This window comes from Antrostomus carolinensis, unplaced genomic scaffold (genome assembly GCF_000700745.2).
Source record: "Antrostomus carolinensis isolate BGI_N321 unplaced genomic scaffold, ASM70074v2 scaffold31259, whole genome shotgun sequence".
NCBI classification, from domain to species: domain Eukaryota; kingdom Metazoa; phylum Chordata; class Aves; order Caprimulgiformes; family Caprimulgidae; genus Antrostomus; species Antrostomus carolinensis.
Window position 1 is genome coordinate 1227 of NW_010338389.1, and position 12901 is coordinate 14127.

The 12901-nt window shown below is 43.3% G+C and overlaps 1 protein-coding gene across 1 annotated transcript; it reads left to right on the forward strand.

The window, feature by feature from the left end:
- The first annotated feature begins 918 nt into the window (after positions 1-918).
- On the forward strand, positions 919-9051 carry S100PBP (S100P binding protein). The gene is given in 4 exon segments (XM_029086879.1): positions 919-1824; positions 2331-2437; positions 3213-3317; positions 8907-9051. Coding segments are annotated over 4 exon segments (1263 nt in total).
- The last annotated feature ends 3850 nt before the right edge of the window (positions 9052-12901 follow it).

The window sequence follows — 12901 nt, forward strand, 5'->3', positions numbered from 1 at the left end:
TCCTTGAAATCTGTCGGTCAAAGAGGACAGGAAATACCTTTTCCTTAGCCCAGGTTCTCCTGCTGGGTGAGAGTCAAATGCAGCTCTTTCAAGTCACTAGATGGGTGTTAGTGTGAGTCCTCACCAAGAGGAAAACAGGTTTTGTTTGTGAATACCTTTAAACTATTGAATTTTACAGGAAGGATCTTTTTATCTTCTCATCTTTCATTAGAATGTGCTTTGTATGAGTGTGTTAGTGACTAATACCCTGCTGAATGTCCTCTTAGCTCCCTGGCAGAGTTATTCCACTGTTGCTCAGTTTTTCCTAACCCCTCCCCACCCCCAAAAAAAAAAGACTTTTTATTTGTTTAGTATCTTTGAAGGACAGAGGAGGTGGAGGTTGAGACTCTGTGAGGGTTTGTGAGACTTTATTTATTACCTCGAGTGTGCTGTGTACTTAAGGTTGTAAAGAATGTAATTTGTGAGCCCTGGTGTTAGAGCAGCTGATTTACAGCAGCTTTGGAGGAGATGGTACAGCCTGTGGTGATGATTGGGGCTTTTATTAGTCCTGCTTGATAAAACAGCCTTGTGTGTGAGAACACCTGGGGAACACGAGGGACTGGTTGTTATTTTATGTTTGTTAAGACCTAAAATGGTCAGGAATAGAGGTAATGGAGACCAGGGAGTTAAAATTGTTGTGTCTGCTGCTCCTCAGTTTGTATTTTTGCCTTCCCCGTTATATTGCTGCATCTTTGGAAAACCATCCGAGTTTCTTTTACTTAAGACTGTCTTTTGCTGGCAGGTTGGAACTGACTCTTGCTGATTTCTTTTCTGAAAAGGCTGATGAAAGCACACCAGGACCAGATGAACTTCAGAACAGGCTTCTAGATCTGTCAGCAGAAGGCACAGGGTCACTGAGATACAGGAACTGACAGTGACATGGATGACCATTCTCCTCATGCCTCTGAGCTTTGTCTTTGTCATGAATTTAAACCTACTGTTCATAATACAGTTCCCAGGGCCAAAAGGCTGTTGGATTCCACAGAGCAGGTTCAGGCCTTGCAGTCAGCTAAGAAAGCTTGTGTGTTGAGTCATCACTACAGCACTCCAGATCCATCAGAGAAACTGCTGCTCTGTTCCCCAGGTTCTGCCTGCTTTCAAGGATCTTCTCATTTTCTGGATGATCCTGGCCATGAAGACCTTGTTGACAGTTCTTCTGCATCAAAATACGATGATGTAGCCATTTCTCTAGATACAACCAGATGTTTTGATGATAGCGAGCCAGATGACTCCTTGTTGGAACTGTCAGACAGTGAAGGAGGGAATTCTCCTTTCAATTACACCGAGGAAGAGATCCAGGAAATCTTGGCAGATGATTGCGTGGAATCTGAGTGGAACCTCACTAGAAAAAGCACTCTGAGCCAGAATGTAAACGGAGAGAGCGAGAAGGACGAGAGCAGCAGCTGTGCTGGGGCATCAGTCAGCAGTGAAGATTCAAATGTAGCCTCAAAGATCACAGAGCAACCAAATGTACCTCTGTCCAGGGAGTGTTCCTCACTCCATTCAGAATGTTATCCTAGTGCTTGTTTGGAGGAGAACCATCTGCAGTCGGCCCAAATAACTTGCATGTTGTTTGACCTTGACATTCAGGAGCTTCTGAGCCTTAGTCCAATTGATCCTGAATATGTAGATCAGCCTCTGGAGGACAATTGTTTGGAGAGAGCTGAAAGAGAAGCTTCAGAAGCCATCAGAAATAATTACCTAGAATGTGATCAAACTGCTAGCAGCTGTGTTCTTGAAGAATCCTCAGAGGAGCTGATGTCTGATGGCCAGCAAAGCCTGGGTGTGGGTTGCCTGGGAAAGACTCCTGTTACGAGCAGAGATGTGTCTCACTGCTGTGGTGAGCACGTGGAAAGATCCATCCCCTCTTGTGACCGTGCCTGTGGCCAGAGAACAGCTGATGAGAATTCAACCCCTGTGTTGCCGAGATGTCCTGTGCCACCTTCTAGGTCCAGAAACCAAGGACTTTCCAAAGCAACAAAGAGTTGTTTTTCCAGGAAATTAAACTTTGCAGCGGGCGATGGAGGGCAGGAATCTTCAGAACAACCATCAAACAGCATTACAGTAAACACACATCTTAATTCTTGTACCTACAATGTTCTTAATTCCATTCCTGTTGATTTGTACTTGTAGTAATGTCCATGTGCACACAGTGTGTATTTTTACACAGGGAAGGTTTTTCAAGTGGAGGAAAGGGTGATTTTTTTTTTTTTAATATACCTATAGAAGCAAGATTTACATGGAGTGATGTTCTATTAGATGTTAATCCCCTTTTTTCCTTATCTTTCCAGTTAAGTGATACAGCTGTAGGCCAGATTGTGCAGGAAGAGACAACCAGTGGGAAGAAGCCTGGCAAAGTTATTTCTGTGCCACAGGAGGAGGAAAGGTAATTTCTTAGGTGCCTTTCTTAGGTGCCTCCAAATACCTCTGCACTCTGAAAAATGTCCCAGCAGTTTCCCACACCAGGTTGATTGGCTGGGTGCTGCTGGTTTTCCCTTAATTTATTTCTTTTTTTTCTTAAGATGCACCAAAATAGTTGGAAAGTACTTTATATTTTACCCTGTAAGATACCAAAAGAGGGAGAAGAATATAGGGCTGGTCCAAATGGGAAAAGGGGTTGCTGAGGCAGTGCTGGGCAGTGGTCTGCAGGGCAGAAGAGATGTTTGTGCTGGCTTGGCTTGGTGGCCACTCTTCTTGGAGTGGTTTCCAGCAGATGGCAGCAGCAGAGCAGCACCAGGAGCTGCGTGTGGGGATGGTTTTCTTCTGCTTTCTGATGCTCCTGGGTCTGGAACTGTCAGTTTGGTTGTTCTTCCCTGTGGCTGCTGCAGATCCGCTGCACTCAGATGTTCTGTGTGTTGCTGTTCCCAGTGTGGCCTTGAGGAACATGAAAAATCTGCTGCTTTTGAGGGCTCGCTGCAGGTTCATGGCTTGTTGGGCAGGACAGTGACTGGTTCACTCCCCTGACACTCTCTCCTGCTTTGCTCTCAGTGTGTTTTCTTTGCAGCTTTATTCAAATAAATACTTTTATTTTTGCAACTGTAGAGTAGTGCTACAAGAAGTTCCTGCCTATACTGGTTCTGTAGGACACTTTGTCCTCTCTGACTTCTGCAACCTAATTTGACAAATTGTTTAAAAAAAAAATTAATAAATTAATGCTGTCTTTTATTTTAAAGACTGAATCAACAGATAGGCATTTTGGAAGTGGAGCTTGAGCAAAAGAAACATTTATATCCAGAGTGTGCACATCCATATGAAGATAACAGTAGCTCCTACACCAAGTAACCCCAGGATGGGATGGGATGGGATGGGATGGGATGGGATGGGGTGAGGCTGTACTGGTGGGGAGGGTGGAGTGGAGGATACATCCTGGCAGGAGACCTGGCTCACTGAACTTGTATTCTTTGGTGTTTTGAATATACTTGTTTTTCAGAGGGAAATAAAAAGTGCCTGCTACACTTGTGAGCACTATGCACAGAGTTCCCACACAGCAATCAGTCTTAGAATCACAGAATCCCAGATTGGTTTGGGTTGGAAGGGACCTTAAAGCTCATCCAGTCCCAACCCCCCTGCCATCAGCAGGGACACCTTCCACTAGACCAGGTTGCTCAAAGCCTCATGCAGCCTGGCCGAGAACACTTCCAGGGAGGAGCAGCCACAGCTTCTCTGGGCAACCTGTTCCAGTGTCTGACCACCCTTACAGTGAAGAACTTCTTCCTAATATCTCATCCAAACCTCCCCTCTTTCAGTTTAGAGCCATTATCTTGTTCCAGGTCTGGTTCAGTTGAGTTTTGTAGTTTGAGATACCTGGGAAACATTATCTGGGGGCCTTACTGTGGTAGATCAGAGGTGCTCCCAAAACAGATCCATGTTACCTGGGAAGAGCAAAGCTGAGCTCTGGCTTGTGTTGGGATGTAACTTCTTGTCAGTCACAACTATGAACCCAGACTCAGGGAATATTTAGTGTAAGTGCTGAGATTTTGATTTACTATTGACACTTTCTATGCTTTGCTCCTCTCAACGGTGTCATCCAAGAGGTATCAGCTGCGGAGGTTTAAAGGAAGGTGTCTGTAAAGAGCAGGTATGGAGATCAGCTGAAGAGCAGTATCTGACATAGTAGTGTCTGGGTAGAATGAGATGTTCTGAAGGGCAAAGAGTGTTCTGGTAGCTTCCAGAGATGGCTTCCTCCTGTGGTTGTTCTGAGAGTTCATGGGTGCAATAATTGTCATTTCTTGAGAGTTAGAAGAAGCTGACAGTTTTGTGGCTCGTTGCATGGAGCCTGCACTTATCTGGGCAGCAGGAACAGCTGCATAGCCACAGGGCTGCTTTCCAGTGTATGAATACAGCATAAGTAATGCAGAGGGGACTATGCAAGGAAAGCTAAAATGGCCTGTTTTCTCTTCCTTTCAAATTAAAAATGCAAGACGTATGTTCTGAGTCACAGAAAATCAGGCAGGAGCTCCAAATGAACAAGGCTGGTGAGTGAAATAAGAGATCTATTTTGCTGGGAAAGAACATTTGTCTGTGATGCACACAATTTGGTTTTCTTATTAGTGCAAACCTCTCTTATTCCAAATAGCTGTAGGCTTGGAATTCAGCCCGACAGACAGCGTGGGCTTTCCCAGTTGTCACAGAAAAAACCCCTTCTCAGTGGGCTGACTTTGACCCTGTGTGGTACTTCTGTGCACCTGCATCTGCAGCAATGCCTTGTGTATCATTTGCATAGGAGATGCAGAAATGCAGAATTGATCCCAAGAAATTCCTCAAGGAAAATTAGCAGGTTTCAGAGCCAGCAAGGGAATTCCCTTCGGGAAGCAGTAACTAATATATTGCTGTTACAAATCTTTAGCTCTGGTTTGTATTGCAAATCTCCTGGCATTTGTCTTACGGTAGCGTTTGGCTTTGCTGTCCCTTCTTCTACATGATCTCTCTGCTCTTCCTTGTATCCTGTCTCTTGCTCTTCTGTTGTCGGGGTGAATTACAGGCTGGCTACAGCAGAGGCTTTATCTTTTCACTTATCTGCATTGTATCTTGCACTTGCAGGTTCTCTAGAAAAACAATTTTCCTTTATCTGTGTTGGGTGAGGGTGTTGCACTGGCTACCATGTGTGCAATCTTTGACCACTGACTAGGTGGAAGAAATCCTTTTGTATTCAGAATAAACTTTTCCCATCTAGCCATCTCAAGTGAATTAGGAGATAATCTGTATTTCTGGTTGTTCTTCCTCTCATTCTGGTTTCTAGAGGATATTCAATCTGAATAGATAAATTTATTTGCAGCATTGGAAGAAATCCTTTTGTATTCAGAATAAACTTTTCACATTTAGCCGTCTCAAGTGAGTTGGGAGATAATTTGTGGTTCTGGTTGTTCTTCCTTTCACTCTAGTTGCTAGACAATATTAAATCTGAATAGTTAAATTTATTTGCAGCTTCCCATAGGAATCTAAATGCCACTGAGCCTGTGTTGTAGCAGATGTAGAAATGAGATCTGATTTGAACATCTGCTTGGAAATGGGTGGCTGAAACTGATAATTGACCACAAAAGATTTCTGCCAGCTGACCATTTGTTAGCATTCACACTTCATTATTGCCCTTTATCCAACGGTAAATAGAATCATACCCTTCTTGATGAGATCCTCCTCAGCGATTCTGCTCGGTGCTGTATCAGTCCACAGAAGTAATGAGGCTCCTTGTTTTATAGCTGTGACTCTGCATGTCAGCACTCTGCTGCCCAGCCCTGTCCTCAGTGATGTAAGTAGCTCATGGGCCTATTTTTCAATGAGCAGGGGAGGGACAAACTTAACAGAAAAAGCATTTTCCTCTCTAAACATAGCGTTCTCTTGGTTTCCACCCAAACATCTGTACTTCAGGAGATCTGCTTTCACAGGTCATTAACGTTGCAATTGTGTGTATGGGATAGTGCTTGCACCACCTGCTGCTCACACAAGTATTCTCATGTTATTTTGGAGCAGCATCGCTCTCCCCCCGGTACCTGGGAAGCTGAGCCTGGCTCCTGTCTGACCGCCAACCTCTGCTTTCTCTGCTAGCAGGACTCCACCAGGAGTTCTCCTTGAGGTTTGGTTTGTTTAGTAGAGGTTTATGATGCTCAGGCAATTTCTCAGACTTCTGACAACCTGGGAGAGACCTGATAAATTTATTTTCTTGTCTCTTTGAATCAAAGGGAGAGGGGGAGGGAAATACCTTACAAAGAGTCACAGACCATCTGGTCTTACTATCATAACAAAGATCAGTATCTTTAAAAAAGAGACACACCAGGTTTAAGGTGATGGAAAGGGAGAATAGTATAAGGGAACATATGGAGAAACAAATCTGTGAAATACAAATAAATGCTGTGCTGGCGGGCTGGGCCTTGGAAGAGTCTGGTCTGTTGATTGGTGCTGAGCTGGCTGAGGAAAAGACTTTAATCTTGAAATGGTTCTTACCTGCCCAACCTCATTTTGTTTTACTTGGAAAGCATGTGGGGAAGGTACAGGACTTGGGCTGTGCTGACATAAAGAAAGAATCACATTTTTGGCTGAGCCTAGGAGGGAGATTTCACTTCAAAGCAATTTAAAGCCACCTACAAACCCTAAATTTCAAGAGATGTGAGATGGGGTTTGGAGTAGGGGATGGGGTAGGAACTGATAAAGCAGATTGCAAGGAGGTTTACTGTGAGGGGAGGGGTGAGCTATCTTTAGCAGAGGTGATGCCCCCTTGTCTCCACGACTGGTCCAGGGGCTTCTCTAGTGGCAAACCACATGGCATTGGTTTGCAGATACTTCTGCTGAGATAATCAGAGCTCCTGGTTTTTAAATGAGAGTGGAACTTGCTTGAAAATCTCATCCTAAAGCTGTCATTTGGTCTCAACTGCTGTGGAAGGATGAGGGATGGATTATGCCTGAGGAGAATGAAATCAAAAAGTTCTGTTCCATGGCAGCTCACTTTATCTAGGGTGTCATTGTCCCATTTCCTCATGAGTAAGGGCCACAAGGATTCTTATCCTCAGAACCCTGGGTTAAATAGTTCCATGAAGCACTGTGATAATGGCTCTCCCCAAACACTTGAGGGGGTTATTCTGCTCCTGGGACTTTGCCTCTTGTAGAGGAGCTCAAACCTCTTACTGGTGTGAAGTACTCATGAGTCATGGTGGTGATTTGCACGACCCTCAGGTGCAGGGGTGAAGGGTGCACCCCTGGCAGTAGGAAATGACCCCCCTGTTTGTCACACATTTTGATTGTGACTCAGAATGGCAAGGGAGGGGGACTTCTGTAGGGGAAGGCTGAGAATTTGTGAAAAGCTGTGATTTCTTCTAGTCACACACACATCTTGCATCAGCTTCTCGCAGACAGCATGAATTGTTGGGTGACAGTTTGCCTTTTGTTAGCTTGAAATTTTTCCCAAGAATACTTCTGAAGTCTTTTCTAGAAGTATCCTTTTTTGACAAGAAGTTATTTCTTTGGGTAAATAGAAGCTGATCCTGCACTTTGTGAAGGACACCTGGATTTGCTCAGGAGACGCTGTGTTCCCTGGAAAGGAAGAAGTGTTACGCAGAACCCTGATTCACATTAATCACATGACTGCAGTGGCAGGATGGAAAAACCTTTGAGTTTTGACTGGGCAAGGACACACTCTGTTCTGTACCCAGAGCACCTTGAAACAGGACTTCAGCAAGGGCAGTATGTCAAGGAAGTTGCCTTTCACTGAGCTGTAGGACCTGTTCTGAGTAAGCAGGAGGGCAAACCCTACAGGAGATACTGGTTGGTTTATATTTTGTGATACAAATGCAACAATTCCTGCATTCTGCTGAAGCATCTCTTACCAGGGATTTGCTAAGCCAGCCCTTCAGATCTGCTCTTTTGAATAGAGGGGCTTGTTCTGTGCACACAGAGGGCACTGGCTGGAAGATCAGTGGTACTGGAGTGCTCAAGTAATGAGTAAAAGTTTGGTGCTCAGGTAACCCTGACCCAGAAGGACCTCTTGGGTGCAGCCTGTGTAGCTTTTCTGAATGTTATAATAAAGATATGTTAAGTGTAATACAGGTAACTCTCCCCAGCTGTTGGCATGAACAAGTTGCTTTGCTGGTTTGAGACCTATTTGGTCACTGGCTGCTCTCACTGAGCAACTGCTGTAGAAATGAAACTCTTGAGTGTTATGGATGTGATGACCCTGTGCCAGCCAGATCCTCCTTCTCCAAACCAACTGTTTGGATAGTGTTTTTGCAGGAGTGACCCCTGTGATTGTTCATGGTTCAGATGGCTCTCAGTTTATAAATGCTATTTCCTGAGTTATGCTGATGCCTGGGCACAAATAAGAGAAAAAAAAGACAATATCAGAGTTGGCTTTTTTCAAAATGCAGAAGAGGCAAAGCAGCCTCCAATGGTGTGGAAAAGCTTTGCAACACTCTGAGGCCTGGAGATAACCAAGCTTATTAAAATGTAATTTGCTTTTTAATCTTGCTCCTAGAAGACTGCTTAAAGTTTGTGGGGGTTTTTTGTCTTGTTATTTCAGAACGTGCTTAGATGTAACAAATGAGAGTATTTAATGTGAGTACAGCACTTCGTGAGGAGAATTTGCCTCTTGTTTAAACTGCTGTGTAGTTGAGCCTTCAGCCTTCTCTGCTGGGCCAGGGAGAAAGAGCTTTGCAAAGAAGGTAATAAAGCACAAAGGACAATCTTTAAAACTTTCATTTTGTTCCTTATAAAGGTGCCTTCTTAGAATGTGGTTTCCCTTTTCAAACCTCATAACAAGAAAATTAGATACCAGCTACAAGCCCCAAGGAATGGAGAAGGCTATTTCAGAGAAGATGCTGTTCCAGCCTCTCATATATATGCTTCTCTTGTGTTTATTTTAACTCTTTTACTTAACTTTGCAGATATTACCTAAGGTCCAACAAGAAACCTACCCAAAGGTACAGCCTTACGCAGTGGGTGAGCAAGAACTTGGCCAAACATCACTATTTCCAGAGCATCCCTGACCACTTCCAACGTAGCCCTGCAACAGCCTTTTCTAATGTCTGATTTTGCTGCTGAGGGACTGTGTTGGTTCTTGTTCTGCATTTAGAGTTGTTCTTAATTGTTTCTGGTTTGGAGTGGTTTGTATTTGTATAAGTTGGTTTATGATCCATTTTTTTTAATAAGGCAAATGGAAGTTTCTGTGTTTTAGAAACATTTGGAACTGTTTTTGAAGTGCAATTTCAATGTGATGTGTTTTGTGTAGGTAACTTCTGTGTTTTTGCAGCAGTGTTATCCTTTGAACTGAAAACAACCTCCTCACAGAGTAGGTACCAAACAGCATTGGTGTTCAAGAGGCAAGATTGCATGTGGGATGTGAGGATGTAATATTTCAGTGATGGCAACTGGAAAACGTGCTTTGAAGTGGAAAAAACTTTTCTTTAAAGCTTGATCCATGAAATCTCCTACAGTGACTGGGCTCCCTTTGAATCACATTAAGGTTTTAAGTTGCATTAAGGTTTTAAGAGCAGCTTGTGGCTGCTCTCCCCCTGCATTTGACAAAGTTGGGTTAGTTTACTGTAAACTCCAGAGCAGCTGTTGATGTACCTGGTTTGGTTCTGTCTTGTCTTGTTGTGTTGTTCTTTCTGTCCCTGAAAAGTTTGCCTTTTTTTGATTGTTCTTGTTTGATTTGTAACTTCTCTTGTAAAAATGTTTGAGATTTGCACTTCAGTTTATAAATATTTTGCACCTGTGAGGTGCTGTTTTCTTTCCTGTTGTGTTGCTGTGATGCCCTCCTCTTTCACTTGCCTTGCTTTCTGGACTGCCCAGGAGAGTGTGACCTTGTGTTCATTGAAGCTCCATAATCCAACACCAACTGCTGGTCTCCGTGCTGCCTCCATCTCCTTCCCTAACAGAGCATAGAAACATGATGTGGAGGATTTATAAAACAGAGAGATAGGTTGATCTTCTACAAAATGTTCTTCCCAGAGGTGCTAGCAGGGCCTGCACGGGCCTTATGAACCCTTTAAGTGTTTATAGGAGGAATTCAGAGGGCAAATTAGGTTTATTCATGGAGGAAATAGCACTATATTTTTATTATAGTAATTTGAATTTCTTGTGGTGACAGTTTTGGCTAACATGATCTTAAAGAAATAAAATGTAGGTACAGTACTAATGTTTTCCAGTGTTGTGGTTCATTTCTTTTATTATTTTACTGTTCTGTAGCATCTTTCAAATCCAGAGCGGGACAAGAGGAAGTGACTTTAAAAAGCAGGCAAAGTTTTGTTGCTGTCCTAGATGTGCAGTGACTGAGGCACAGAGAATCAAAGTAATTTGTCCAAAGGATAAGCAGTGAAGCTTGGAGCAGAGCCTGGCACTGCCTGACTGCACTCCCTCCTCGATAACACTGCCTCCATTAACGAAGTAATCCACAGACAGCAATTTCATGGGGCAGGGGATGTCTTTCTTTTTTCTGATGGGTTGTACAGGCAGGGGTGGTGCCTGCCCAGTGTTAGGCCTTTGTGTCAGTAACTGATCTTCTCCAGTTCATATCATGTTCTTGATGCCAGCATAGCCTCTCGTGTGACTTTTACCACTGTTAAGTTTTGTTTGCAGAGAGCCTTGCATAGAAAAAGGAGACATCCCTTGGCAGCCATGGATTGGGAAGTGTGGGAGTTGTTAGCACGTGGTGGCTGTTGTCTTTCAAACCAGTCAATCCCAAATAGTAAGTTGAAGAGACTTCTCTGAAAAAGGAATAATTTACTTGTGGTCTTGAGGGCAGTTTCATGTGCTGTCCACGTTGTTGTCATATCTGTAAAGTCCACCTCTTCCTAACACATGTAATGAAGTTGGTTTTAAATCTCCTTGTTCCAGGCATTTAGAGAAGGCAAGAGGGATAGCAGGAGTCTGACTGCAGAGCCTATTCCCCCCCTCCCCTTGCAAAAGCACACTAACTTGCCTGCTGGAGGTTTTATCTGATATTAAACCACTAACAGACTAGTTCTTTGAAGGTCCAGAAGTAATGCAGGCCTGGCAGAAGCTGTTGCAGTTACATACTGGTGAGATAGTGAAGCTCTGTCTCAACCAGTGATCGATGGTCGCTGCTGATCAGCAATGATACAGCGGAGCGGTAGGAAGGCCACAGGCAATCTGCTCCTTTTGCTGTGCGTGCTGAGGTGTTGCCTTTCATCCCTTCAGAAATTTCCATGCTAGCTGACTTGATTTTTGTTACAGATCTCTTGATGAGATTATTATTAAGTGATGCATAGCAGTCAGGATGTTATTTATGCTGGCCTTCTCTTTAAAACAGGCATTCTGTTACCAATTCAGCCATGCTGAGAAAATGAAATTATACTGAACAGGCAGCACCTTTCCATGACAGCAGGATGATGGTGTCTGTAAGTGTGCTGTGTCTAAGACCAGCTTCCCTGTGCTGGAGTACCTCAGCAGAAGCAGGTACCTCCTCCTGCCTATGTGTTTTGTGATCTTTATGAATCTAAATACTCTCACGTGAATGAACACTGCCATGGAGCAGCTCTGCACTTTGTAAAGGCTTTAGCCTTCTGGGCAGCCTTCTTGCTGAAGATTTAATTCTTTGACATTACAACCGTGATTCATATATGCTGCAACATAGAGATACTGCAAAGGGAGGGAGAGATTGTGTATTAAGCCTTTGTGAAAGGACATATTGTGTGTTTGCTGCTAGAGTGTAGCCAAGGGCTCTGTTTGTGATATTTTTTTTGCTGTAGTAGAATTCAGTACCATCAGATAAGATTGGAAGAGACTGTTTCCTGCAAGCCTTGCTTGAGCTCTGTGATGAAATGTCTTACAATTAAAAATTGAATAACATTCATCAGTATATCACAGGCTAACAACAACAGCTAGAAAGCAATCAGGCTGAAATTAAACTACTGCGTGGCTTTTTCTGCCATCCTCTCAAGAGCTAAGCAACTCTTCCCTGCTTTTGTGCTGTAAGGTAATTCTAAATGAGAGGAAGAAATTATGTCCTGAAGCGTGAAATAGTGGAAGCTGATAATATATCCCTTTGGTTTGAGAGGATGTCTAGTACTATGCGGGTTGCATCCTCTGCAGAACAGGTCTGGATGGTATAAATAGGTTATATTTAGCAGGTGGTGGCACTTAGTGTGGGGGGTTTTTGTCCAGTGATGGGCTGGAAAGTGTCAAATGGCATCGTGGGGCTTTGTCATTATTGCCACTCAATGACTCCACGTCCAATGTGTTCAGATCTCAAGCAAAAAGATGGCTTTTCTGGCTGCCAACTTTGCTGACTCCATCTGGGATCTAAAATTCAAGCTGTGTCTTTCCTGGCTCTGTCTCTAATAATAAAGATTCTTCATTTGGAACTTAGTTAAACAAAATTGATGCTGATGCATGAGCTGAAAGAGAATCCAGCTTGTTTTCCTCGAGGTGTGTGGGCTAAAGCACTAACAAGTAGGAAAATAATAATTTTAATCTGTTAGGTCATCAGATGATCTAATAGACAGCAGATTTGTGGAGGAAACAGAAGATATTTTAGCATAACAAGCATGTTGATCATACAGCTTTTTAACAAATGCTAGAAAGCTGATTGAATTTGGTCAGCTAGGCTTCTGCTTCCAGACTAGCCAGTAATAGCTCATTACATGTGGTTAGGAAGCTTTTCTACAAATCTGGGGAAATTACATTTGGTATAACATATGGTATAATCTTCCACTCCTTGGGAAGTGAAGTCTGACTACTCAGTCAATGAATTGCCATATTTTTATCAGCAAAATGGATGTGCAGCTGTGACATACGCTTTTGAGTGATGTAACCTTTAATGTCTTTGGCAAATACTGGCATTAGCAGTCTGTTCCTCTCCATTTACATCTCCTCCAGAAAGTCATTACCAGCTGAGATTATACTAACACTTTCTGTC